This window comes from Ammospiza nelsoni, chromosome 15 (assembly GCF_027579445.1).
Source record: "Ammospiza nelsoni isolate bAmmNel1 chromosome 15, bAmmNel1.pri, whole genome shotgun sequence".
Taxonomy (NCBI): Eukaryota; Metazoa; Chordata; class Aves; order Passeriformes; family Passerellidae; genus Ammospiza; species Ammospiza nelsoni.
The window spans coordinates 15,635,830-15,659,246 of NC_080647.1; the positions used below are offsets into that span (position 1 = coordinate 15,635,830).

A 23,417-nucleotide genomic window follows, 5' to 3' on the forward strand; every position below is an offset into this window, starting at 1 on the left:
TGCCAGCTAACGGGAAGGAGCAGAGTGCTTTCCTGGGGACTTCATCAGCACTGTGGGTTCACTGGGGTGTTAGAGCAACTCAGGCCACCTCTGTCCCCTCCCACTGACTTCTTCTTGGCATTTAAACACGTGTTTTGATGACTTCCAGTGCTTCCCTATGGCCTCTTGACCTCTGCAGGTATCGGAGCCTGAAGCAGTTCAATGTGGATATCTGCCAGACCTGCTTCCTCACGGGGCGAGCCAGCAAGGGCAACAAGCTGCACTACCCCATCATGGAGTACTACACCCCAGTAAGGAGCTGGGCTGGGCTGGGCTGGGCTGGGAGGGCCCTGGCACAGAGCAGGGCAGCAGCCTTTGATGTTTGGGCTGGTGCAGCCCCACAAGTGATCCCTTGCCTGTGTCCCTGTTCTGGGGCTCGTGGTGAGCAGGATGCATGGCCCCAGTGCCCAGCTTGGCCTGTGCCAGGCCCCATGATGGGCTCACAGAGCTGCTGTGTGCCCTCCTTGCTTCCTTATCTGCCTCTTCCCCCATGGAGCTCATGCCCAGCCTGGGGTGATATCTTATTGTGGGTGCTGAGCTGTGGTCCCCCACTGTCCATTAAACAGGCACCTGTGTCACATTTGTGTCTCTGCAGACCACATCCAGTGAGAACATGAGGGACTTTGCCACGACACTGAAGAACAAGTTCAGGTCCAAGCAGTACTTCAGCAAGCACCCCCAGAGGGGTTACCTGCCCGTGCAGTCTGTGCTCGAGGCTGACTGCTCCGAGACGTGAGTTGCTGGGCCCTGGATTTTGTCTCTAGGCCCAGAATGAGCCGTGGCTTCTGTGGATGGAAGGAGCTTCTCAGTTCATACAGGGCTCCTGGGGGAGGGCTGGAGGAGCACTTGCTCTGGGGGTGATCTGCCACCTTGTTCTTGGAGGGACAGAGATTTCAGTCTGTGTCCAGCCCATCCCTGGCCCTTCTCAGCCAGGAGGGCTCAGTCTGTGCCAAGCCTGCTGACCAGTGTGCCTCTCTTGCAGCCCAGCCTCCTCCCCGATGTTACCCCACGCTGACACCCACTCCAGGATCGAGCACTTTGCCAGCAGGTACCCCAGGGCTCTGCTGTCCTGCTGGGGCACAGGGCATGGCCCTGATGGGTGTGGGGGGGCTTTGGGGCACACAGATGGTCACAGACCCCTGCAGCTGCCCCAGCACCCTGCACAGCCAGGCAAACCTGGCTGGGATGTGGCTGGGGCTGTGTAAATTGGCAGCGAAGACCATGCATTCGATAGCAGAGTGAAGCAGCCTCCTGCTCTGCCCAGGGTGAGCTGCTGGATGGGTTCTCCCTTGGTTGTTCTGCTCTGTGTCCTCACCAGAGCTGTTTGCCAGCTTCCCACTGCTGCTGCCCTGTGGTTTGTGGTGCCTCTGCCCTCACTGTGGGGACCCAGGGGGTTCAGGGAGCCTCTACTTGTAGCTCAGCTCCTGGGCTGGAGCTGGAATTCTTGGATCCCTTTCCTTTGCTTGTGAGAGTGGAGGCTGAGCCAACTGCACAGCAGCAGCTCTTTATTCTAGAGACTTACAGCCAGGGAAGCAGTGTATTTTGGTTTTTAAAAAGGCAGAGCTCTCCAGAGCCTGTGCAGAAGGACACATTGGTGCAGGCCAGGTGGGAGACCCTGCAGAGAGGGTCTGCAAGCAGCTGAGCAGACATTTAGGGTGTCTCTGACCATATCTCAACCTTTTTCTCTTCCCTCCAGGCTTGCAGAGATGGAAAGCCAGAACTGTTCCTTCTTCAGTGACAGCCTGTCCCCTGATGACAGCCTGTGAGTTCTCCTTTCCCTGCTCCTCACCTCCTGATGGGTCAGGGCTCCTGTGGCTCTATGCACGCCTAGCCAGGGTGCAGAAATGCTTTCCTTCCCAGTGCCATTGAGTGGCTCTTGGGCACCCCTGTTACTATGATCTTTTCTGAAAAATCTCTTTGCTAGGATTTCTTCTCCTAGCAAGAGGAGAAGGCTCAATTTTTTTAAAGGTTTATTGCTTTGGAATGTGGTTTGGAGACTGTTTATCTAAACATGTGAATTGTTTTTAATAATGACCAATCACAGTCTAGCTGTGTTGGACTCTGAGGAGTCAGTCATGAACTTTCATTATCATTTTTGCTAAGCCTTCTGATGTATTCTTTTCTCTATTTCTTTAGTATAGTTTTAGTATAGCATTCTTTTAATAATATAGAATGTAAATAGAATAGAAATAGAAATAGAATAGAATAGAATAGAATAGAATAGAATAGAATAGAATAGAATAGAATAGAATAGAATATCAGCCTTCTGAGAACATGGAGTCAGATTCTCATCTCTCACCTCATCCTGCAGACCCTCACAAACACCACATTCCCCCAACAACAAACATCAGGGATGCTGAGCCCCTTCTGAACTCTGGGCCTGGAGCAGCCAGGAGCTCCCCTGTGAAGCTGCCTCCCTCCATGCTGTCCTTCCCCAGGGGCACACAAATCCATGGTTTTCCTAATGAGGTGTTTCTCCCCTGCTGGAACAGGGATGAGGACCAGTACCTGCTGCGCCACTCCAGCCCCATCACGGACAGGGAGCCTGGGGGTAGCCAGCAGGGCCCAGCAGGCCTCAACATGGATGACAAGGGAGAGCTGGAGAGAGTCCTGGCCCACCTGGAGGATGAGAACAGGTACAGACATGGGCAGCTCTGAAGGTGGGGGTTATGGCCTGGGAGGGGGGAAGGGGCTGGGGAAGCCTTGCAGAGCTCAGAGTGGAGGCAGGGGATGCTGCTGGGGCTGGAGCTGGGGATTGCAGGTGCTGAGAGGGCAGTTTGGAGAGGGCTAAGCTAAGCACTAAAACTCAGTGAAGGTGTGCTCTCTCTGGCCCCAAAATATTCCTTCCTACATCCAGAGAACCTGTTCCCTCCTGAACCCCAAATGAGTTCAAGTGAGCCCAGGGCACTCTGCCTTTCTTGTCCTTGAGCCCCTCATGAGCAGTGGTGCTGCTCTTGTGGATCAGGGTGAGGCTCCAGGCAGGGCGCACCAGCTCAGGAGGAGGTGGTGCTTTCCCTGCCCTTGTTTTCAGCCTCTTGGCAAGTGTTTGCATATCTGTAAATCCCCTGTGTGGGGCAGAACCACACACAGGCCACCCTGCAGTGCAGCATCCTGGCCCTAAAGCTTCACAAACGGCAGAGCTTTGTCTGATGTGCAGCTCCCGGGGGTTTGCAGGCAGCATTGAGGGGATGCTGACCTGGGCTGTCCTGCAGGATCCTCCAGGGAGAGCTGAGACGTTTGAAGTGGCAGCATGACGAGGCAGTGGAGTCCCCAACCTTGGCCTCAGGCTCTCCTGAGTCGGTGCAGGACCCGCGGAACGAGGAGCTGCTGGCAGAGGCGCGGATCCTGCGGCAGCACAAGAGCCGCCTGGAGACACGCATGCAGATCCTGGAGGACCACAACAAGCAGCTGGAGTCACAGCTGCACAGGCTGAGGGAGCTGCTGCTGCAGGTGGGCTTTGCCACAGCAGGGCTGGGACAGTGGCACAAAGGGGGAGCCAAAGGACAGAGGGTCATGACAGCCTTCTCACAACAACTCTTCTCATTCCAGCCTCCCACAGAGTCAGAAGGCAATGGTTCAGCAGCCTCCTCCTTGGCTTCATCTCCACATCAGTCAGAAGGCAGCCAGGCAAAGGAGAAAGAGCACAACACCCCTGACACTGAAACTGCAGGTGAGCTGTGGGCTTGGGCTGAGCTCCTGGCCCTGCTGCCTTGTTCCTGCACCCTGCCATCCTGCAGGGATGCTGGCAGCCACGTGTGAGTCCAGAGAGCCTTTTCCTACCCCCCTGCCCTCCTTGCCACTGCAGATGAGGTGGAAGCCAAAACGCAGGAGGTCAGCATGTGCCTGGAAGACATCATGGAGAAGCTGCGGAGCGCCTTCCCCAGCTCCCGAGGTACTTGAGTGAAATCCTCATCCCTCACTTCTCACTGCTCCCTCAGGTGAGGCTTCCCACAGAGCCCTGCCCCAGTCCCAGCTTCCCTGCACAGCTGATGACCTGCAGTGCTTCAGCCAAGAGCTTTGCTGCTGCAGAGCTGCTGGGATGGGTGTGTGGCCTGGGAATGGAGGAGGAGGAGGAGGAGGATTCATACCTGCAAGGAGAGGCCATGAGAGCTGCCAGGAGCACAGAGCAAACAGATCCCTGTGATGAGCTGCAGGGCAGCCTCCTGCCCTGCTCAGGACGTGCAGCCCACCGTGAGGATGGACAGAGTGCCAGCACCACCTGCAGTGACAGCTTTGAGCCCCCTCCTGCCTTCAGCCCTGTCAGACCCCTCTGCAGGAGAGGCCCCAGCAGCCTGCTGAGATGGGAGCAATGGTGCAGGCTCTCCTGGCTGCTCGTGGATGGCTCCTCCCAGCAGGGATGTGTGTGTGGGTGGCACTCCACTCACCCAGTGGGTTTGGTGTTGGTCATTCCGCTCCTTCCCTCTGTGCTCCAGTGCAGGGCAGCACTTGGTCTCTTGCCAGGGGGAGCCATTGCTTGGTGCCGGCACTAACATGAGCTGGTGGTCTGCCCATGCAGATTCTTGCCCACTTTCTGCCATCCCTGAGCAGGATCCTGCTGGCTCTGCAGCAGCTCCCTTCTAACCAGCTGGCTCTGGCTCCTGTTCTCCTGACCTGTCTATTTCTCTTCCAGGTATGACCTCCCTTATCTAACACCTCCTGTGAGCCAGAGGCTCTTCCTAACCAGCTCCCTGGCTGCTTTCCTCCCCTCTCTCCCTGCCATGCTCCCTGTGCTGCAGCAGACCTCACACAGACTCCCTCCGAGCTGGTGGTGCAGGATGCTTGCCAGCTCCAGAAGATCTCAGGGGAACATAGGCCATGCAGGAGTGGGGCTGTGGGCTCCCCAGGAGGCTGGCTGGGTCACTGGCCACAGTGTCCAAGCCTGGGTGGGATGGTTCAGAAGGAAGAACTGAAGCCATGAAAACTGCCAGTGTCCCCTGGCACCCTCGGGGGATGCAGAGCTCAGCATCCCACTCTTCATCCCTGCCCAGGAGCCTCCAGGTCTGTGGGCACCAAAACACTCCTGGAGCTACACAATTTTAAAAATAACTCTTTCTAACAGTGACCAGCTGCCAGCCTTATGGTTTGAGCTCTGCCACCCAAGGCTCTGCAGCCAGCCAGGCACACACCACCAGGAGAGAGTCTGTGAGGTTTATGGAGTAGGGATTGAGTCCATGTTAGAGCTTCAGCCCAGCTAGTAGCCTTATATTGAGAGGGTCTTTATAACAGAGCCTTATTGTTTAATTTGCATATATTTCTATATATTATATATATATATATATATATACTGTACTTAAATCCTCTCATGGACTCACTCTATTAAACTCTAATACCTTAAGTGTAGCTGCCCTTCACTTTCAGACCAGCTCCCAGGGGCACCAGCACCTTTCCTGTTGCTGGGGCTGTCCTGCAGGGCTGCAGTGAGGGAGCTGCACCCACAGCAGGTGCTCCACCCTGCCTGGTGTCCTGGGCATCTGTGCCTTGGCCATGGCAGGGTCCTGCACAGCCCCAGCTCCCTGCCTGGCTGGGAGGGTTCCTCCAGCCATACTCAGCCCTGGGGCCACTTTGGTGTGATGCAGGTGTGGGAGGGAAGCAGGACAGGCAGGCGCCTCCTGGCTGCGGGTGCCATGGGGCAGTGCCAGCTGGCAGGGCAGCTCCAGGGTGGTGGCTCCTGGTGCCCAGGGCTCCCTTGGGCTGGCTGATTTGTGCTGTGTTATGTCGAGAAGGAGGCAGAGGCAGGTGCTGCAGGGTGACCCAGAGCAGGGGCTGACATGGCCCTGGTGCTCTGGAGCCACAGGGTGAGGAGAGTTGAGAGGTGTGAGCCCTCGGGGCAGGGCAGGGGTGAAACATCCCTTTTAACAGGGCTTGCAAGGACAGGCAGGGCTGGTGTTGCTGGCTGGGACAGGCCACGGTGCTGACCTCTCTGGGGAGGCTGTGAGCAGCACTGTGAGCTTGGCTCTGGGCTGCTGGCAGAGGTGAGCAGCAGTGCCCACGCCAGTGTGAGCCTCCCAGCCTGGGCTGTGCAGCATGGAGTGCTCCAGTGCCACTGGCACAGCGTGGGTGGCTGTCCTTGCTGTCCCCTGTGCTGGCCAGCTGGGTGGCAGGAGGGCAGTGTGGTGGCATTAGGTGGCTTTGGGCATGCTGTGGGTGACAGGGATGCCGGGCCAGCCTGTGAGACCCAGCTGGACCCCTCTGTTATGCCAGGGGCAGGATGGCAGCCATGTGGGGAGCAGCAGAGGGAGCCTTGGCCTCAGGGTGTGCTCAGGAGTGTCCAGCCTTGGGGGAAGAAGAAAAAGGGCAGGATGAGGACAGAGCTGCTGGTCCCAGTGGCAGCTGTGGGGAGCAGAGGTGGCCAGGTGGGTGCTTGGGCTGTGTTTGGGAGCCAGGATGTGTCAGGGAGGGGAGCAGGCTGGCTAATGCTCTGGTAACCATGTACTGTGGTGCTGCTGTCCTCACTGCTTTGTGGCATCTCTGCTCTGGAAAGAGAATAAATTTGTATTTATACTGATGCCTGGATCAGTGCTCTGGCCTCTTCTGTCCGTGTGTCTGGGCCGAGCCAGCCCCATGGCTGTGCTGTGCAGGGCTGCTGGGACACAGCCTGCGCTGTCCCCATGGCTGTCCCCAGCACCTGAGGCACAGCAGGAGCTGGGAGCAGAGCCCCAGGCGTGTCCCCCAGCCCCCACCTTCGTCCTCTCCCAGCAAGGTCTGTGCATGTGGCTGCTGAGGGGTGGCACAGGGGCTGGGTGGGGACAGTCCCTCACTCCCCCCGGAACTTTGGCTGAGGAAACCCTTCAGCCCCAGGCAGGCTGCTGGGCGGGCAAGGCAGTCCTCTCCCTCCTTTCTCCCTGCAGCTCCATGAAGTTTTCAGTGCCCAGAGGTGTCTGGATGCCCCAAGTGCTGCCCGTGTTTGCTGTGCCTTTGTGGCACAGTGAGGGATTCAGAGAGGTTCAGGGTGAGGCCAGGGGCTCTCGGGCTCTCTGCCCTGCCCAGACTTGGCTGATGGTGAAGCCTGCCCAAGACAGACAATTGTTGGGGTCTCACCCTGCCTGGCAGGGCTGGCAGTGCTGGGAAAGGCCTGACACAGTGCCACTGCAGGGAAATTTGGGGACACTCACAACAGGTCTCCCCTGTTGTCCCACATTTGGGAGTTTAAGGGGGTGAAATGCAGCCCCTTGACCCCACAAGCTGCCCCATCCCTGTGCCACAGGGCAGGGCAGAGCTGTGGGATGTGCTCAGGGAAGCTACTCACGCTCAGGAACAAATCCAGCCCGTGGTGCCAGGGAAGAGCTTTTATTTCTCAGCCAGCAGAGCTCGGTGGCACCAGCTGAAAGGGCTGGAGCCGGGGAGTCGGGCAGGACTGTGCCTGCAGGGTGAGGACAGCATTGTCCCCAGCCCCGGGGCTGCCCTGCGGGCACAGGAGCCCTGCTGCCCTGCTGTGCCTCTCTGTCAGTGCCCTGGCAGCTGTCCCCAAGCAGGGGAACTGACCCTGCTCAGGGCTGGGCACTGCCCTGCTCTCTGCTGCACTGCTCCAGGGCTGCAGCACCCCCTTCTCTGGCTGCTGTGGGGCATTTCTGCCCCTTAGGGGGCATTTCTGCCCCTGCACCCAGCTCCTCACCTTCCTCAGGGGGGAAGCTCTCTGCAGGGATGTTGCTTTCCCCAGCATTTTCTTGTTCCCTGCCTGTTCCCTGCAGCTCCCTGCAGCTCACCCCTTCCACAGCCTCCCCAGGTGTTTCATCCTCCAGCCCTGGGGCCCCCTGAGCTGGTCCCAGCCCCTTGCTGGGAGGCTCCAGATGTGGGGCTGGTTTTGGCTGTGCCTCACTGCCTGTGCCAACTGCCTCTGCTCTGCTGGCTCCTTCCTCCAGCCCCTGCTTTGGCCCTGCTGCCTCTGTCCCCGCTGTTGTCCCACATTGCCCTGCTCCAGGCTGCTCCAGTTTTGCTGGTAGACACTCTTTCTCTTTGTCCTTCTCTTTCACTGCTGCCTCCTCCTCCCTCTCTTCTCCTTCATTTTCTTCTTCCTTCTCCACTTCTTCACCCTCTTTTAATTCCTCATCTTCTTTTTCTGCTCTCCTCTCCACCTTCTCTTCCCCCTCCACTTTGTCTTCCTTTTCTTCCTTCTCCTCCTTCAATTTTCCATCTTCTTCCTCTGCCCCCCTCTCTACCTTTACCTCTTTGCTCTCCTCTTTTTCTTCCTCTTTCTTCTCCTCTTTTTCTTCCTCTTTCTTCTCCTCTTCCCCCTCCTCTCCTTCCTCATCGCTCTCCTCCTCTTTCTCATCTTCCTCCTCTGTTCCTGGGCTCTCTGGCTTTGCCCCACAGGTGCTCAGGTCTTCTTCTTTGCCCACTGCTGTCTCATCCCTCCCTTCCACCTCTTCTCCCACAGTTTCTCCTCGGGCTTCTTCTCCTCCTGGTGCTGCCCCTTCACCTGCAGCCCTGGGGGTCCCTGGTTCCGTTTGGGGAGCACTGGGGGTCCCTGGTTCAGCCTGGGGAGCCCCAGGGGTCCGTGGTTCAGCCTGGGGAGCCCTGGGCTGTTCTGTGACCCCAGTCCCAGCACCCTGCTCCCCCTGCCCAGCCTCCCCCTGAGGTGCCCCATCACCCACCTCCCTGCTCTCCCTCCCCTCACGGCCCTTGGTGCCCTGGCCTGACTGGAAGAGGCCCTGGTAGCGTTTCCGATCCTCCACGTGCTTCTTCCTCATCCTCTCCCCCAGCTGCTTCAGCTCCTTCTTCACGGCGGCCGCCATGGAGGGGTCGAGGTGAGCCACGCGCTGGAAGTCCTCCCGCGCCTCCCTCTCGTTCCAGACTGCAGCGTGGGCCTTTGCCCGTTTGAAATAGGCCTTGGCGTTGTCTGCCAGGAGAGAGGAGCCCTCAGTGGGAGTCCTGCAGCTCAGGACCACCAGCCACAGGAGCTGGAGAGACTGGGGAGCAGGAGATGTCAAGCACGTGTGGGCTGTGGGGTTGACACACCTGTAGGGAGGGCAGGGACACCTGGGCTATGCACAGGGATCATCATGGGATGGAAGGGGAAGGATGGTGGTGGATGGGGCAGACTGGGACACAGGGATCTAGGTGAAACAGGCACTATCACAGGACACAGGATGAGCATTGTCACAGCTGGGGGATTCAGAGCATGGAGTCCCTGGGAGCCAGGAGCACAGCAGGGGTGGGATGCAGGGCACAGGTACCATTGTGCTTCTGGAGGAGCTCCGTGGTGTGCTCCAGCACCTCGTAGTACTCGCCGAGCTCCAGCTGGCACTGGCAGTAGTTGAGCACCAGCGGTGTGACCAGGCTCTCCAGCTTCAGCCAGCCATCCTCCCATGGCTTCTCCTGCAACCCAGGGCAACCTCATGGCTGTGTCCAGCCCCTCCCAGGCACCCAGAGCACCTCACAGCTGTGTCCATCCCCTCCCAGGCACCCAGGGCAGCTCACGGCCGTGTCCATCCCCTCCCAGCACCCAGGGCACATTGTGAGGACTGACCCAGGCAGGGATGGGGGTGCTGGTGCTGCTCACCTTGGCCTGCAGGTTCCTGAGGCAGATGACAGCCTCCTGGTACTTGGCGGCCGCCTGCGCGAACTCCCTGCGCAGCACCAGCCGGTTGCCCTCGCTGTGCAGCACGGGCACTGCTGCCAGCTTCTCCTCCTTGCTCATGGCCCACGTGTCACGTTTGTACGCTGAGGGGTCCTCCACCTGCCCAGGCAGCAGGAGCTGAGTGCCTGTCCCCACTGTTCCCGCTCTGGCAGCCATCCCAGCCATCCCCTTACCCGGAACAGCTCCATGATGAAGATGAGAGGCTGAGGCGTTCGCTGCAGCTCGTCCAGGTCCTCGTAGCCCGTGCTGTGGTAGTCAAACATGTTGCCCATGCCACAGCGGTGCTTCTGGCCCTCCAGGGGGTCCCGTCCCTCTGCGATCCTCCTCATGCCCCTGGAGACCAGGGCGTACATGCCTGTGTGCTGCAAGGAGGGAGCGCCCTGCTCAGCCCCTTGTCTGGGGCAGCCCCTCAGTGCAGAGGCCAAGGGACACGCTGTGCTGGCACCAGAGAAGGATAGAGCATCTCTGGGATGTGGGGGTCTGTGTCCTGGCTCTGCAGGAAGGAGGGAAGTGGGCATCTCTGGGCCCCTCACTCACAATGGCGTCGCACCAGAACTCTGCCACCTCCCCGATCCTCATGGAGCTGAGCAGCGTCTCCCAGATCTCCAGCTTGAACATCTTGCCCACGATGATCTCCATGGGCATGCCGGCCTCCCGGCTGTCGTCGATCACCGTGCGCTCAAAGTCGTCCTTCAGCGTCTGGAAGTGGAAGGTGAACTGGCCCAGAGAGAGCCCAGGTGAGACCCCCTGGCAGCCAGCATGGCCTTAGCTGTGGGGCTGAGCCTGCTCCCAGCACTGTGCTGCTCTGACTGGCAGCTCTCCCTCCACAGCAGGACATTGTGCTTCCTGCCCACTTGAGACAGCAAGCAGATGGTCAAATGTCTTAACATCCATCCATGCTGTGCTCACTGCTCCCTTTGGATCCCCCTTTACAGCCCTGTGCAGAGAGAGCTCCCACAGTGTGCTCAGGACGTGGTGGAACCCACAGTGACCAGAGGCTGGGGAATCTCCCAGGAACAACCCAGTGGCACATCTCACTGCTGCTTGGCACATAGCAGGAAAGGCAGATTTCAGCAACCCACCTGGGCTGCTGGGCCCCAAGTGTGTCAGGGGGAGGAGGTGTCCCAGGCCCAGTGCAGGGTGAGGCTGTGGGCACTGCCAGCTGTCACTATGAGAAATTGGGCTGGGAAAATGTCAAAATTTTGAATTTTGAAAATCCAAACCAGCCCCTCCTGCATCCCTGTTGTGAGGGCTCTCACTCTTTCCAGAGCTGGAGCTGGGCAGGGATGTCAGACCCACTCCCTCTCCCAGGGCTCTGCAGGAACAACCCAGACCACTTACCTTGCTCCCATCCTGCAGCTTCGGCAGCTGCCCTTGGCCTCCGTGCAGAATCTTCTTTTTGACCCCTTCCACATTCAGCAGGTAGGTTTCTTCCATGGCTGCTCACAGATCACTCTGGCCCTTCTACAGCTCCACGTCTTCCTTAGGTGTCTCTTTCTTGATTATCTGGACATACACATCATCTTCCAGGGCTCCTGCTGAGCTTTTCCTTTCTGTGCTGGGGGCAGAGCCTTCTTGCCCTGCCCGTGGGTTGTGAGAGGGGTGTCCCCTCCTAGCACACACTTGCTGAAGCCCCTGGTGTCCTCTGTTGCTTTCTGTAACCGCCCTTCTAATCCGCTTCCCACCCTGTCAGGTTAATCTGGGATTTGCCTGCAGAGTCTGTGAGGAATTACAGGAACTCCCTGATCAGGAGGGCCTCATACCCCCACCAAGTGCCAGCACTTTTGACCCAGCTCCACGAAGAGCACTTTGGGGAAGGAGCCCAGCAGTGCCCCACCAAGGGTGCCCAGGCATGGCTCCCTGCCAGGGGCTGTGTGGTTGGGAGACCACAAAGGAGCAGACCAGGGTTGAAAAGGAAACTTTATTGAGTTTGGTTTGCAGATATAAGCACTCCTCAAACACAAGAACAAACTCTTACCAGGCCCCAGCCCATCAAACCCAAGACTCAATAAGATGCAGAAAGCAGCACTGTGCTGTCCTGGGGAGGCCAATGCTGACTACTGACAGGAAATCTGTGTTTTGGCTGCTCTCACAGGCATAGTCCAATTCTTTAGCTCCACCAGCCAAACCCAGCACAGTGGATGTGAAATCAGCTCTGGATATGGACCCTGTACCACTGCCCAGCAGCACAAGTGGCTCAAGTGGCAGCAGAAGTGTGTGACTAAAGCAAGGACTTCAGTGTGGCAGGGGACCACCACGTCCAGCTCTGCTCACAGACCCAGCCCACTGCTCACTTCTCCATGAGGGACTCCAGCTGCTCCTGCAGGGATGCCATCTGGGAAGAGAGAGTGACATGTTACAGCAAGGCACACCTGGGACCCCAGGCACCCCAGCCCTTCTTTTGTTTCATCTTCAGCAATGACTTCCCAGCCTGACAGCAGGAACAGGTGAGTCAAGGGAAAAAGAGGAACTTGGAAGATTCAGCTGTGATGGAAGAAGCTAAAAATGGCAGATCAGTGCCACTCCAACCAGCCTGGCCTTGTACCTATGGATCCCCAGGATGAAACATCCCAGATCTCTTTTTTCTAATGTCTTCTACTAGGAGAAAATTCTTGCACATCTTCTACCCACAGCAGTGGCTGCTCTCCCTGTGTGCTGCCTGGGGCTGTGCTTGGGCTCCTCTGGGACAGGACTGGCACTGCCCACAGGGATCTGAGAGTGAGAACCTCCTGCCTTGGCACGAGGCTGGAACAGAGCTGCCCAGGCAGGAAATCTGCCACAACCCTACAGCCACTGCCTGCCTTGTACAGGGGTGCCAACAGGTTTGTGTGCTGTGTTTCACCCCAGACAGCAATCCTGGCAGCTCTGGACTGCTGACTGGGCATGGCTTGGCTGCTCCAGACGGAAAACTGCAGTCAATCCCACTCCTTGTATCTCCTTTTGCCTTGGGAAGCTCCATGCACTACAGATGAGGTACAACCCCACCTGAGGTACAGATACAACCCCACCCGAGCTGTAACCTGGAGTTCACAGCAGCTGCTGTGCTGGAAGACTCAGGGAACTCTGTCAGGCCAAGCCTAGAGCAGTGCTGTGCCCCAGTACCTCCCACTCCACTGTGGGCTTTTCCTCACCTGCTGCTTCTCTCTCTCTTCTTGCTGCTTGAACTCATCCAGCACGGCCTGGAGACGGGTCTGCAGACACAAACATGGAGACCACAGCTGGCAGTGTGCTCTCAGCAGAATGGGTGCTGCTACCACACATCAACCACCCCCTTGTCTCCTCCAGTTTCACAGGGAGATGCTGGAGTGTGTACAGCCACACCACAGCGATTTTTAACCCAGCAGGCAAAGGCTCCTGGCTTTTCCAAATCAGCCTGAGGGATCTAACGGCCAGCCAGTGTTAAGCAGGTTTGAAGAGACCCCAGGAGAGCTCTCACCTTGAGGGCAAGGTTCTCCACTTTCATGATGAGATCTTCCTGGCGCTTCCTCCTGTCTTGAGTTTCCTGGAGTTTACTTTTCAGGTTGTCAATCTGTTTCTGGATGCCCATGGCTGGAAGGGAGAGTGAGCTCAGACCCAGAGGAGCAGCAGAGCTGGGAAGCACAGCCTGCCTGGCATCCCAACAATTCTGCCATGCTCTGCTGGCCACTCACCAATCTGGTTGGACCCCTCATTCTCCTGCTGCTGCCCATCAGACTCATTCAGCTTGTCCTGCAGCTGTCTCTCCAAGTCCTCCTCAGTGTCCATGATGTTCAGGTCTTCATCATCGTGATGATCCCTCTCATCTTCATCCTCGCTGCTGCTGCTGATATCATTAAATATCTCCCGCAGTTCATCGTGTTCTAGTTGGGGGCAAAAGAGTTAAAACACAGCTGATGAGCTGCCAGTGCCCTGTGCCTGCCAGGGACCACAGCTAGAAATAAAACAACCTTCCCCACTGCACCTGAGGAGCCATGGCCTTGCTTATGCCCTGACATCCCTGGGGAGGAGATGTCCAGGCTGGTGAGGGAACCGTGGTTGTCCACTTCTTTTGTTTCATCTTCAGCAATGACTTCCCAGCCTGACAGCAGGAACAGGTGAGTCAAGGGAAAATGAGGAACTTGGAAGATGCAGTTGTGATGGAAGAGGCTAAAAATGGCAGATCAGTGCCACTCCAACCAGCCTGGCCTTGTACCTATGGATCCCCAGGATGAAACATCCCAGAATTCTTTTCTAATTACCTCTCCTCTACTATTTCAGTTCCTTCTCACTACAACAACACAGCCCACAAGAAAGGTCACCCTGAGGAGACAATAAACTTTGAACAAGGCAAAGATGAAGCTCCAAAACTTCAGTGCCTCTTGCGTGTTGATGTCCCAGTGTCCCACACCCATGGGACAAAGCTCAACCTGCTCTTCCCAGAACACCCATGTCACACCCATGTCCTTGTCCCACTCCTGAGCTTTTTCCCCACTGAAAGGATACGGACACTGACAGCCTCAGCATCGGTGCTCAGGAGACGTTTCACCTCTTTTTCCACATCAGGAGACTCAATATACTGGGCCAGAGAACAGAGACACTGTGAAATGCCTTGTGCATGCTGCTGCTGCTGGCCAACTACAAGGCTCCACCTCTGGATAGAGCACTGTTTCAAGGCCTTCTTATCTCTCTGCTCAGAGTTTGCTCATATTTAACTGTGAAGTAATTTATGCACTCCCCAATAACAACCCATCTTTTTTGTACCTTGGTAGGTTGAGTGCTCTCACTTTTCTGTTTATACTATGTATTTCATAAGACTTTCTGTGTCTAGGCAGAAAGTCCTTGAGGGTGTTGATGGTCAACTCAAGTGAACTCAAATCCTTCCCATCCCACTCAAAAGAAGGCTTCATTTTTCACTTTTAAATTAGTCAGGAATTTTACTGCAGTGATATCAAATCTCTCCTGTGGGCTACAAGAATGTCTCAAGTAATTTGCTTCCCAAATGTCATGCAAAATCACACTCAACCCTGTTCTCAAAAACTGCAAAGGAGTGAAGAACAAGTCTTCCCAGCCTCAGGGTGCTGCCTCTCCCCAACACCTTGCCTGGCTTGTGCATATGCACAGAGACAGTCTCTGAGCTCCATCTGTTGTCACTCCCCCAACTGAAGTGACAGTGGTACTATTTGGGGAAGGGAATGGGCCGTGCAGAAAGAGAAGATTTAAGCTGGGAAAGCAGGAATGAGTGAAGCCTCATTTCCATGTGAGTCTTTCTTGCTTTCTTCTCTATGAGCAAGAAGAGATGTGGTTTGGCAAGGCAGCCACAGGAATGAGGTCCAGCAGTGCTCTGCACAGAGAATTATTCTCTCAGGAGGATCTTGGAAAATACAGAGGAAGCACCCAAAGAAGTGTTTAGATCTACTATCCTGCCCTCACCCTATCTCAGGCAAGGAAAAGTGAACAAATGTTAGAAAACACACGACTTCTGGACCAATCACAGCTACAGCTCTAATGTCTCCGCCCTCCTAGCCCTTGAGTATTTCATCTGCATCTGGGTGAGAAACAACTCACCTTCTTCTTGGCTGTCTTCCGGAACCGCCGCTTCCGTACATTTTTCAGGGGAAGGGTGACTGTGACAGAGGAAACAGATTTCATGTGTCAGGCAGTGGGAGAAGCACGTGTCAGAAGGGAGAAGATCCCTTCTGCAACAGAGAGAGCCGTGGCAAGGAGCAGCAGCGCTGCCAGTACTGTGAGCACTCAGCTCAGATGTGGGGTACTGGGGTGGAGGGGATGGCACAGCCTCTACTCACTGCCATGGTTCCATATGAATTTCTTCTCTCTGTCCTTGTCCTTCTTCTTGTTTGCCTTGGGGTCAGTGGCCACTGTTTGCTCTTCCAAAGGTGGGTACAGATCACCATCCACAGTGCAAACAAGCATCTGGAATCCCCACATGAGCACAAGGATGTGAAGGGACAGTGACTGCCCACTGCACATTGTCAGCCAAGGGAATTCAGGGGCACAGGGAAACACAGCTGCAACCCCAGCTCAGCTGGACACAGCAGCAGTAAAACTGTCACAAGGACAATCACATTTCACACTTCAGTAATGAGGTTTCTAAACACCAAGTGGAATGGGGAATTTTAAACTGCTAATGCTGTGAGATACAGAAATTGGGCATGTTATAATGGGTGACCAGTTGCCAAAGTGTACAAGGGTTTTCCTGGAGGGGGAGTAATGAATTAAGCTGTTGGTGCAGGCAAGGACAGCTCATACCTGGCAAATATCTGCTGTCTTGTAGAAGGTTTTCTTGTCAATGGTTTTTAAGCTCTCGATGATGCAGGGCAGATCCACCAGCTTGGCTGCCAGTGGCACCCGGTCCACACGGACAATCCCATGGCGCCCGTCCGCTGGGGAGAACCAGGGGCAGGTCAGTGCTGTGCCCCCACAGCCACCCGGGAAATACAGCCCTGGGCAGCAGCAACTTCACAGGAAGCATGTGCAGGTGGCACAGCTTCAGCAGAGAAGCCTGGTGCTGCTCACTCACCATGCAGCTCAATGGTGAGCCTGTCCTTCAGGTTGACATTCCCAGACTGGACTGCTCGCCGCACAGTCGAGGCATATTCCTGAGAAGGGAATTCTTCAGGAGCTGGAGTGATTCCTCCAAGAGTTACTGAATGCTTCTGCCCAACCTACCCAGCTTTAAACACCTGCCATCCACGTGCTGGACAGCAACTGCAAGACCCACGGTGAACTGCACCCTGCTCCCAACAGCATGTTAACGTGGCTCTGCTGTTCCCAGTGCTCTCCATACCCCTGGCTGTGACAGTGGTGCGAGGTCCCTGACAGACACCTGCCAGAGCTCGACAGCACTCTGGGCACTTAGAGCTCCCCTCACCAAGCCCTTGTGGTCCCAGCAGGACACAGAATCCCAGAATAACTGGGGGTGGAAGAAGAGATCACCCAGTCCAACTCCCCTGCCAAGGCAGGGACACCCGAAGCAGGTGATGCACAGACACATCCAGGTGGGTTTGGGATGTCTCCAGAGAGGGAGATCCCACAGCCTCCTTGCCCAGCTATTTCAGTGCCCTGCCACTCTCAATGGAAAGTTCTTCCTTTGGTGAGGTGGAAATCGTGCTTTAGTTTATCATCCTGTCGCTGGGCACCAGAAAAAGAATCTCAACTTTACGCACATAGCAAACAGCAACGAGAGCACATATCGCCACTGCAACTAAAGAGCCAAAACCTTTACAGAAAGGTCCTCCCAAACCCTCTAGGTTGTCTTTGAACCGGAGCAGGAGCTGGAGCTCCGAGCGACAGGAGCACCTCTCTAGGGAAGGCCGTGGACAACCCGCTCAAAAGGATGGGAAGGGGCTCCCCAGGCCCCAGAGCACTCAGCCTGCTTCCACACCCCGAGCCGCAGCTTCCCCACCGCCCTGTCACCGCCTGGGGCAGCCGGTGCTGGCCGGGCAGCCGGGCTCAGCCCGGTGTGGCCGTGAGGGGACGGACGGACCGAGCGCTTACCGGGGGCAGCCGCAGCACGAACTGGCTCTCGAGTTCGTGCGGAGCATCGTCCTTGCCCTTGCTCATCCCGCCTCAAACACAAACACGCGGTCACGGCGCCGAGGGAAGGCTCCTGCACGGAGACCGGAGCTCCCAGGCCAGGCCGGCCGCCCGAGCCGCCTCAGCCCCGCTCCCGGCCCGGCCCGGTCCCGCCCCGCGGAAGCCGAGCCCGGCGCACCGCCCCTTCCGCTCCCTCCCCGCTCCGGCCCCGCTCCGGTGCCGCTGGCCATGGGGGCCGGGTTCGGCGCGGGGCTGGGGCTGGCCCTGGCCTCCAGCGCCTTCATCGGCGGCAGCTTCGTCCTGAAGAAGAAGGGGCTGCTCCGGCTGTGCGGCCGCGCCCGGGCAGGTACGGCCGCTCCCGGGGCGCTGCCCCCGCTGGGTCCCCCGAGGGTCGGGACCAGAGTTTGATTTGGTTTCATGTGAGGTTTCTCGTTTGTTTCCTCCGCACTCAGGGCAAGGAGGGCACGCGTACCTGCGGGAGTGGCTGTGGTGGGCAGGGCTGCTGTGCAGTAAGTACCGCGCTCAGACTGTGTTACCACATTTATCGTGGGATCACGGAGTGGTTTGGGGTGGTGGAGACCTTAAAGATCATCTCGTTCCAACCCCTCCCGTAGGAACACCCGCTATCCCAGGCTGCTCCAAGCCCTAATTTCCAGCCTAGCCTTGGACACTGCCAGCGATGGGGCAGCCACAGCTTCTCTGGGCACCCTGTGCCGGGGCCTCTCCACTTTCACAGGGAACAATTCCTGGTATCTTATCTAAACCTACTCTCCTTCAGTTTCAACCCATTCCCCCTTATCCTGTCACTACACGCCCTTGTAAAAAGTCTCGCTCTTCTTGTAGGCTCCCTTTGCACACTACAGGGCCACAATTAGGTCACTCCAGAGCCTTCCCTTATAAGAGTGTGGTTGTGGTTGTTTCCATTCATGTTTTGTTACTACCATTTTAGTCTGATTGCTTGAGTTTTATCCAAGTTTCTGATGATGATGTTGACCTCATTGTAATTAAACTATTCTGAAGTCTCATGCATTACCAAGTTTCTGTGCTAAGCAGGTGTTGAGGAGCTGGTTTTGCTGGGTTTGGTTAAGTGCTTCTGAGGTGGCCTGCCCTGAGGATGTAGTGATAATTGCACATCCACCACCGTGTGCAGCAGTTTCAGCAGCTTTACTTTACACTTTTCTATGTTAAGAACCAACTCTAACTGATTTATCCTTTAGAAAGCTGTAAAAGCTTTTCCAGAAAAAGGACAGACACCTTTCAGCTTTGTGGAAATTATGGAAATACTTTCCTGTGGTTGCTGCTCACTGTAGAGGCACATGTGACTAAGGATCACTGTGCATAACACTGAGCCTTCTTTTCCCAAGAGAAGGTGCTGGTGCTGTTCTTCCCTGCTTGCTCAACATACCTCAGAGAAACAGCATGCTCAGGAGGAAGCTGAGGCTTTTCTGACTACACTCAAGCTTGTATTATGGTGAACTGCTCCCACTTTGATGCTCACAGGAGTTTCTCTTGCAGTGGGAATTGGAGAAGCGGCAAATTTCGCCGCCTATGCCTTTGCCCCTGCAACACTGGTAACTCCACTGGGTGCTCTGAGTGTCCTTGTTAGGTAAGCAGCCTCAGAAACAGCCTTACTTCACCTACCAGCCCTCAAGTATCCATTTCTTGTCCTGACTGGTTTTGGATTTGATTGTTGCCTTTTTGTTTTTGCCTTTTCAGTGCAGTTCTCTCTTCCATCTTCCTGAATGAGCAGCTGAATGTTCATGGGAAGATCGGCTGCATCCTGAGTATCCTGGGCTCCACTGTCATGGTGATCCATGCTCCACAGGAAGAAGAGGTTTCCAGCCTGGAGTCCATGGCAGAGAAGCTGAAAGATCCAGGTACTAAAATAAAAGGATTTCTGTTGACTTCAGGCTGATGACAGTAGGTGGGATACAACTTGGAGAGATTGGAAAAAACAGAACTAAATGGTAATTGAGCTGTTTCTTGTTCTGCACACCCCACTGGAATTATTAGTAGTTACCAAGTGGGCTGTTTTTTTACTGTCTTTGATGTATAGATGCAAAAATTGAGAAGCAGGGAAATGAGGTGCAGCTGTCAGCAGAAGGGATTGGCCTGTGGCAGTGCCAGGAATTGCAGAGGGAATTCCTGTACATAAGGGTGGTAGTGGTATGGCTGAGAGAAGACAGAGGAGGAAATTCAGAAAAACTCAAGGCAGAAGAACTCAAGGAGTTGTGCCCAAGATCAGGTAGTCCTGGTATTTATATAATGTAGGCAATAGCACAAATGGCAGGATAAGCCAAAAGAGATGGAGGAAGGCAGCATAAGGAGAGGAGCAAAGCAGAGGTAGATGTTGCTGCTCTTTAGGGGGAGCACTGGCAGGGCATTCCTGTGATGTGGCACTTTCCTTTTTATCCCACCAGTCTGCAGAGTTCAGCCACGGCTTCCCAAGCCTTCTGTCACCTTCCTGGGCCTCCTGCTGGACTGGTCACAAGCCCCCCAGCTCTGTTAGTGCTGTGGAGCCTGGCAGTGCCCCTGCCACTCCCAGCAGACTGTATCCCCAACAGGCTGGCTTGTGATCACACTGTAATGAGCTGTTGTTGTCTCTGCAGTTTTGCTCAGGCTTTCCAACCCTGTTCCCCTCAGATGGAGGCCAGAAAGGCTGATGGGGCAGTAGAGATGTCTCCATCTCTCCTTGCTGTTCAGTCATATCTGTGACTGGTGCTGCTGTGTTCTGATGGGAATTCTTGAATTCTTCTTTCCCCAAGGATTCATTGTATTTGCTGTGTGTGTCCTGGTGAGCTCCCTTCTGCTCATCTTTGTGGCTGGACCCCGTTATGGACAGAGCAACGTCCTGGTTTATGTTTTGGTCTGCTCTGCCATCGGCTCGCTGTCTGTATCCTGTGTCAAAGGCCTGGGGATTGCCCTCAAGGAATTGTTCTCTGGGAAGCCAGTCCTGAAGGAACCCCTGGGCTGGGTGCTTCTGGTGTGCCTGGTGATCTGCATCAGCATCCAGATCAACTATCTGAACAAAGCCCTGGACATTTTCAGCACCTCTGTGGTCACACCCATTTACTACGTGCTGTTCACCACGGCAGTCATGACGTGCTCAGCCATCCTCTTCAAGGAGTGGCAGCACCTGGTGCTGGACAACATCATCGGCTCCATCAGCGGCTTCCTCACCATCGTGTCGGGCATCTTCCTCCTGCACGCCTTCAGGGACCTGCCCTTCACCCCCAGCCTCCTGCCCCTCTTCCTGCAGCCAGCCAGGGCAGACCCACACCCTCCCTGGAGCACTGCAGACAGACATCAGTGCTGTCAGCACCAGCCCCTACTGCCCTCGGAGGACAAGGGCCCTCAGAGTGCACAGGAGGAGGAGGAGGAGAAGTGAAAGCAGGTGAGGAAGCATGTGAACTGCTGTTTTCCTGCTCTCCCTGCCAAAGGCTGAACGTGCTGCTGCAGGAGCTGTGAGTTACCCTCTGCCTGCCTCAGGCACCACCAGCCTGACAGGGCCAGCAGCCTCCTGTGGTACAGACAGGAGCCCTGGGAAGTGCCCCATTCCTGGCATCCTGTGCTTCTTCACTCTTCTTTTATGTGAAGAATTAATTTTCCTTCATCAGGACTCAGAGCTCAGCTGTGCAGAGAGGCCTGCAGAACTAACACAGTGCTAACCCTGACTCTGTGGCAGGTCACACATCTGGGGAGGCTCACATTGTTTTTACACCCATAATTAACAGTTACAGAATGATCTAACATGGTGCTAAGGTTGAACAGAGAGAAGATGGATGTCTGGCTTTAAGGGTGACATTCAGAGAGTATTAATGCAAAAATTCCTCTGTCAAGTACTTGGTTTTGCTCACTCTGCTAGAATTTATTTACAGATTCACATCCAAAAACAGAATACAGCCCAAACTGGGAAACTTCAGTGGTGCTGCCACATGCTGCTGTGGCTCTTACAGAGGGACCAACCTCTTTGTGCAATGTCTGCTGTGCAGGTTGATGAAGCTTCCTGTGTTCTATTAAAAACTGATCTGTTCAGTTTCCAAGTGCTGAGTGATACATTAACACCAAGAACTGGGTGAACACTGGAAGGCATGGAGGATCACAGGGGTAGGAAGAACTCTGTGAGTGCTCCAGAGAAACTCAGGTTAGGACAGGAGAGGGAATCACCTACTCTGGGAACCTAGTCCCTAGCTACTGAGGTAAGTTTCTGACAGATAACTTGACAGCTGTGTCCTCACTGACATGGGTTTACATCTGCATAGCTGCTGAACACATCCTGAGTTTGTTCCCAGGAAGGCTGCTGGCTACAAGCCACCCACATTGGGAGCTCACACGCTCTGTCCAGCAGCCCTGCAGTGGGTTGTGTGCAGAACTGCTTTACCAGGCTCCTGTGTACAGCTCCAGACCACTGTCAGGGTCATTCCAGGCTTCCCAGAGCCCTGCAGCGTATGAGCACTGCTGAAATGCTGCTGCCTTCCCAGAGAGCTGAGCAGTAATTGGTTGTTTTTCCAGTTTGAAGCTCCTCTTTGTGTCCTGGGGGCAGAGGTCCAGAAAACACACCCACAGGCCTCCTGCCAGTGACCTCCAGAGGTGAAGGTGCACGAGGTTATAAAGCAGCTGGTTAGTTATTCCCTGCATTTAGTCTCTCTAAAGAAACTACTCTCCAGGACAGCAGGAGCTGTTAACCTTTTGGGGAAGAGGAAAGGCCACAGCCTCTCCCAGAAACAAATCTGATTCATGAGACCAAATTAATTGAGCAACAAATCAGAATTCAGAAAAGGCCTTCTAGCCAGAAGACAGTTATGTCTCCTTCCTACTAATTTTACCATAAATAGGGTAACTGGGAAGGAAGGGGAGTGACAAGAAGGCCAGATTTTCCATTCTTAGTAGTGATCTATCTGAAAAAAGGAGAATCTCATATTAAAAATTGACCCAGTTAATATTTATTACATTTACCCAGGGAAAGCAGTTAATGGAGCAAGTCAGCATCGACAGAGTTGTGCTGCAGAGTGTGAAAATTGGTCACTTGGCCATATGAACGATTCACCTATGGAAGCCTGGAAGTATTTTCCAGCAGTGGCACTGCCTGGGATGATCACTGTTCCCAACACGCTCTTCTTGCTCAGGGTGCCTGTCCCAGCCATGGAGCCCGGGGCGGGTGAGGATGTGCCCAGAAGAGCTGCTTTGTGCAGCACCGTTTAAGGCGGGCTGGCCTCACCCAGAGCCGAGCTTCCCATCGGCGCTGGGAGCATCCGTGAAACGAGCATCAGCAGCCTCTGCTCAGCCCAGGGGCACGTTCCAAACCTCCCGGGTCCCGGCACAAAGGTGGCCGCTGGCCCGCACGGCCGGGAGCAGCACATCACCCCGACGTGCAGCGTCCGTGTGTCTGTTGTGGGCTCTCATCTGGCTGCGACTTCCCCGAGACTGGCATTTAATCAAATCCTACCCCCCGAGCTGATCCTGGCTCCCTGGGGCAGCGGAGTGACCAGGAGTGGGCATGGGCGAGGGCCTGGCCTGGCGGGGCTGGGTCCGGCTCAGTCGGACAGGCTCTCCGAGAAGGCCGACTTGGATTTCTGCGTCTGCTCCAGCCGGTTCAGGATGAACTGGCTCGTGTCGATGAAGCGCTCCACGCAGTTCACGAAGCACGTCTCGGCCCGGCTGTCCAGCTTGGGGCCCGGCTTGTCCATGCACTTCTCCTGCACACAGCGGGGTCCCGTTGGTACCGCAGCCCGACCGGGCCGTGCCTGCGGCCATCTCCCGCCCTCGGGGCCCCGATCCCCTCGGGACCCTCAGCCCAGCTCGGCCGCTCTCCACGCGTGCTCTGCCCGCCCCGGAGTGCCGCCCCCTCCCGCTCTGTGCTCACCGGAGCTGGGGCTGCTCCCACGGAGGCTCCATTTTGTCCCCATCAGCCTCCTCCCCCCGGGGACAAAGGTCTGCGCGGCCTCCCAGCCCGCCTCGCCCCACCGTCGCCACCGGGTCACCGGAGCCGCCGGCCCTGCCCGCCGCCCGTACCCAGCAGAGCTCGGTCATCTGGTGCACCAGCTGCTGGAAGCGCTGCTTCTGCGTCTCCACCTCGATGAAGCGCTGGAGCTGGGGGTCGGCCCCGCCCAGCCCGGCGGCGGACGGCGGGTCCATGGCGCTCCCGGTGTGCCCCCGGTCCCTCCCGGTGCCGCCGCGCCGCGACCTTCACGTGCCGCCGGTGCCGCGCCCGCCCCTTCCGCCCGCGCCGCGCCTGCGCGCCCGCCCGCCGCGCGCCCCCTGCCGGCGGGGCGGAGCGGCCGCAACGCGG

General features: G+C 56.2%; 5 protein-coding genes across 5 annotated transcripts in view; 2 read left to right on the forward strand and 3 right to left on the reverse strand.

Annotated features, from left to right (window-relative positions):
* DRP2 (dystrophin related protein 2) overlaps positions 1 to 6,552 on the forward strand; it is a 30,686-nt gene extending 24,134 nt beyond the window's left edge. Inside the window, exons 16-24 of the mRNA XM_059482789.1 lie at positions 179 to 290; positions 635 to 771; positions 1,022 to 1,087; positions 1,736 to 1,801; positions 2,532 to 2,675; positions 3,252 to 3,489; positions 3,589 to 3,709; positions 3,845 to 3,931; positions 4,670 to 6,552. Coding sequence (XP_059338772.1) covers positions 179 to 290; positions 635 to 771; positions 1,022 to 1,087; positions 1,736 to 1,801; positions 2,532 to 2,675; positions 3,252 to 3,489; positions 3,589 to 3,709; positions 3,845 to 3,931; positions 4,670 to 4,689 — 991 coding nt within the window. The 3' untranslated portion in view covers positions 4,690 to 6,552. The remainder of the gene's footprint in view (positions 1 to 178; positions 291 to 634; positions 772 to 1,021; positions 1,088 to 1,735; positions 1,802 to 2,531; positions 2,676 to 3,251; positions 3,490 to 3,588; positions 3,710 to 3,844; positions 3,932 to 4,669) is intronic.
* Positions 6,553 to 8,353: 1,801 nt separating this feature from the next.
* On the reverse strand, positions 8,354 to 11,053 carry LOC132080188 (aryl-hydrocarbon-interacting protein-like 1). Its single transcript, XM_059483215.1, has 7 exons — positions 10,958 to 11,053; positions 10,154 to 10,333; positions 9,790 to 9,978; positions 9,539 to 9,715; positions 9,213 to 9,354; positions 8,631 to 8,875; positions 8,354 to 8,473 (listed from the first exon to the last, which is right to left on the reverse strand). Exons 1-7 carry the CDS (start codon positions 11,051 to 11,053, stop codon positions 8,354 to 8,356), a joined length of 1,149 nt encoding a protein of 382 aa, XP_059339198.1.
* Positions 11,054 to 11,523: 470 nt separating this feature from the next.
* On the reverse strand, positions 11,524 to 17,278 carry TAF7L (TATA-box binding protein associated factor 7 like). Its single transcript, XM_059482956.1, has 11 exons — positions 17,090 to 17,278; positions 16,113 to 16,191; positions 15,842 to 15,975; positions 15,379 to 15,505; positions 15,140 to 15,198; positions 14,078 to 14,150; positions 13,557 to 13,673; positions 13,267 to 13,455; positions 13,053 to 13,165; positions 12,748 to 12,807; positions 11,524 to 11,951 (listed from the first exon to the last, which is right to left on the reverse strand). The coding sequence occupies exons 1-11, from the start codon at positions 17,153 to 17,155 to the stop codon at positions 11,907 to 11,909; spliced, it is 1,062 nt and encodes a 353-aa protein (XP_059338939.1). The 5' UTR covers positions 17,156 to 17,278; the 3' UTR covers positions 11,524 to 11,906.
* Positions 17,279 to 17,320: 42 nt separating this feature from the next.
* LOC132079948 (magnesium transporter NIPA2-like) lies at positions 17,321 to 21,171 on the forward strand. The gene is made up of 5 exons (XM_059482858.1): positions 17,321 to 17,474; positions 17,581 to 17,637; positions 18,644 to 18,734; positions 18,845 to 19,005; positions 19,894 to 21,171. The coding sequence occupies exons 1-5, from the start codon at positions 17,357 to 17,359 to the stop codon at positions 20,514 to 20,516; spliced, it is 1,050 nt and encodes a 349-aa protein (XP_059338841.1). The 5' UTR covers positions 17,321 to 17,356; the 3' UTR covers positions 20,517 to 21,171.
* An 875-nt stretch (positions 21,172 to 22,046) lies between these two features.
* TIMM8A (translocase of inner mitochondrial membrane 8A) lies at positions 22,047 to 23,359 on the reverse strand. The gene is made up of 2 exons (XM_059482859.1): positions 23,141 to 23,359; positions 22,047 to 22,824 (listed from the first exon to the last, which is right to left on the reverse strand). Exons 1-2 carry the CDS (start codon positions 23,261 to 23,263, stop codon positions 22,663 to 22,665), a joined length of 285 nt encoding a protein of 94 aa, XP_059338842.1. The 5' UTR covers positions 23,264 to 23,359; the 3' UTR covers positions 22,047 to 22,662.
* Between the last annotated feature and the right edge of the window lie 58 nt (positions 23,360 to 23,417).

What these genes read in the sequence shown, in the direction of transcription:
- TAF7L (XM_059482956.1), bottom strand. Translation starts at nt 17,155, where the DNA reads ATGAGCAAGGGCAAGGACGATGCTCCGCACGAACTCGAGAGCCAGTTC. An exon ending in GGAAGACAGCCAAGAAGAAG is followed by an intron (nt 14,151 to 15,139) that starts GTGAGTTGTTTC and finishes TCTCTGGCCCAG; the next exon opens with TATATTGAGTCTCCTGATGT. An exon ending in TGAGGGGTCCAACCAGATTG is followed by an intron (nt 13,166 to 13,266) that starts GTGAGTGGCCAG and finishes TCTCCCTTCCAG; the next exon opens with CCATGGGCATCCAGAAACAG.
- TIMM8A (XM_059482859.1), bottom strand. Translation starts at nt 23,263, where the DNA reads ATGGACCCGCCGTCCGCCGCCGGGCTGGGCGGGGCCGACCCCCAGCTC. An exon ending in AGATGACCGAGCTCTGCTGG is followed by an intron (nt 22,825 to 23,140) that starts GTACGGGCGGCG and finishes CGCTGTGTGCAG; the next exon opens with GAGAAGTGCATGGACAAGCC.
- LOC132080188 (XM_059483215.1), bottom strand. Translation starts at nt 11,053, where the DNA reads ATGGAAGAAACCTACCTGCTGAATGTGGAAGGGGTCAAAAAGAAGATT. An exon ending in AGCTGCAGGATGGGAGCAAG is followed by an intron (nt 10,334 to 10,957) that starts GTAAGTGGTCTG and finishes TCTCTGGGCCAG; the next exon opens with TTCACCTTCCACTTCCAGAC. An exon ending in TCAGGAACCTGCAGGCCAAG is followed by an intron (nt 9,355 to 9,538) that starts GTGAGCAGCACC and finishes CCTGGGTTGCAG; the next exon opens with GAGAAGCCATGGGAGGATGG.
- LOC132079948 (XM_059482858.1), top strand. Translation starts at nt 17,357, where the DNA reads ATGGGGGCCGGGTTCGGCGCGGGGCTGGGGCTGGCCCTGGCCTCCAGC. An exon ending in GTGGGCAGGGCTGCTGTGCA is followed by an intron (nt 17,638 to 18,643) that starts GTAAGTACCGCG and finishes TTTCTCTTGCAG; the next exon opens with TGGGAATTGGAGAAGCGGCA. An exon ending in AGAGAAGCTGAAAGATCCAG is followed by an intron (nt 19,006 to 19,893) that starts GTACTAAAATAA and finishes TCTTTCCCCAAG; the next exon opens with GATTCATTGTATTTGCTGTG.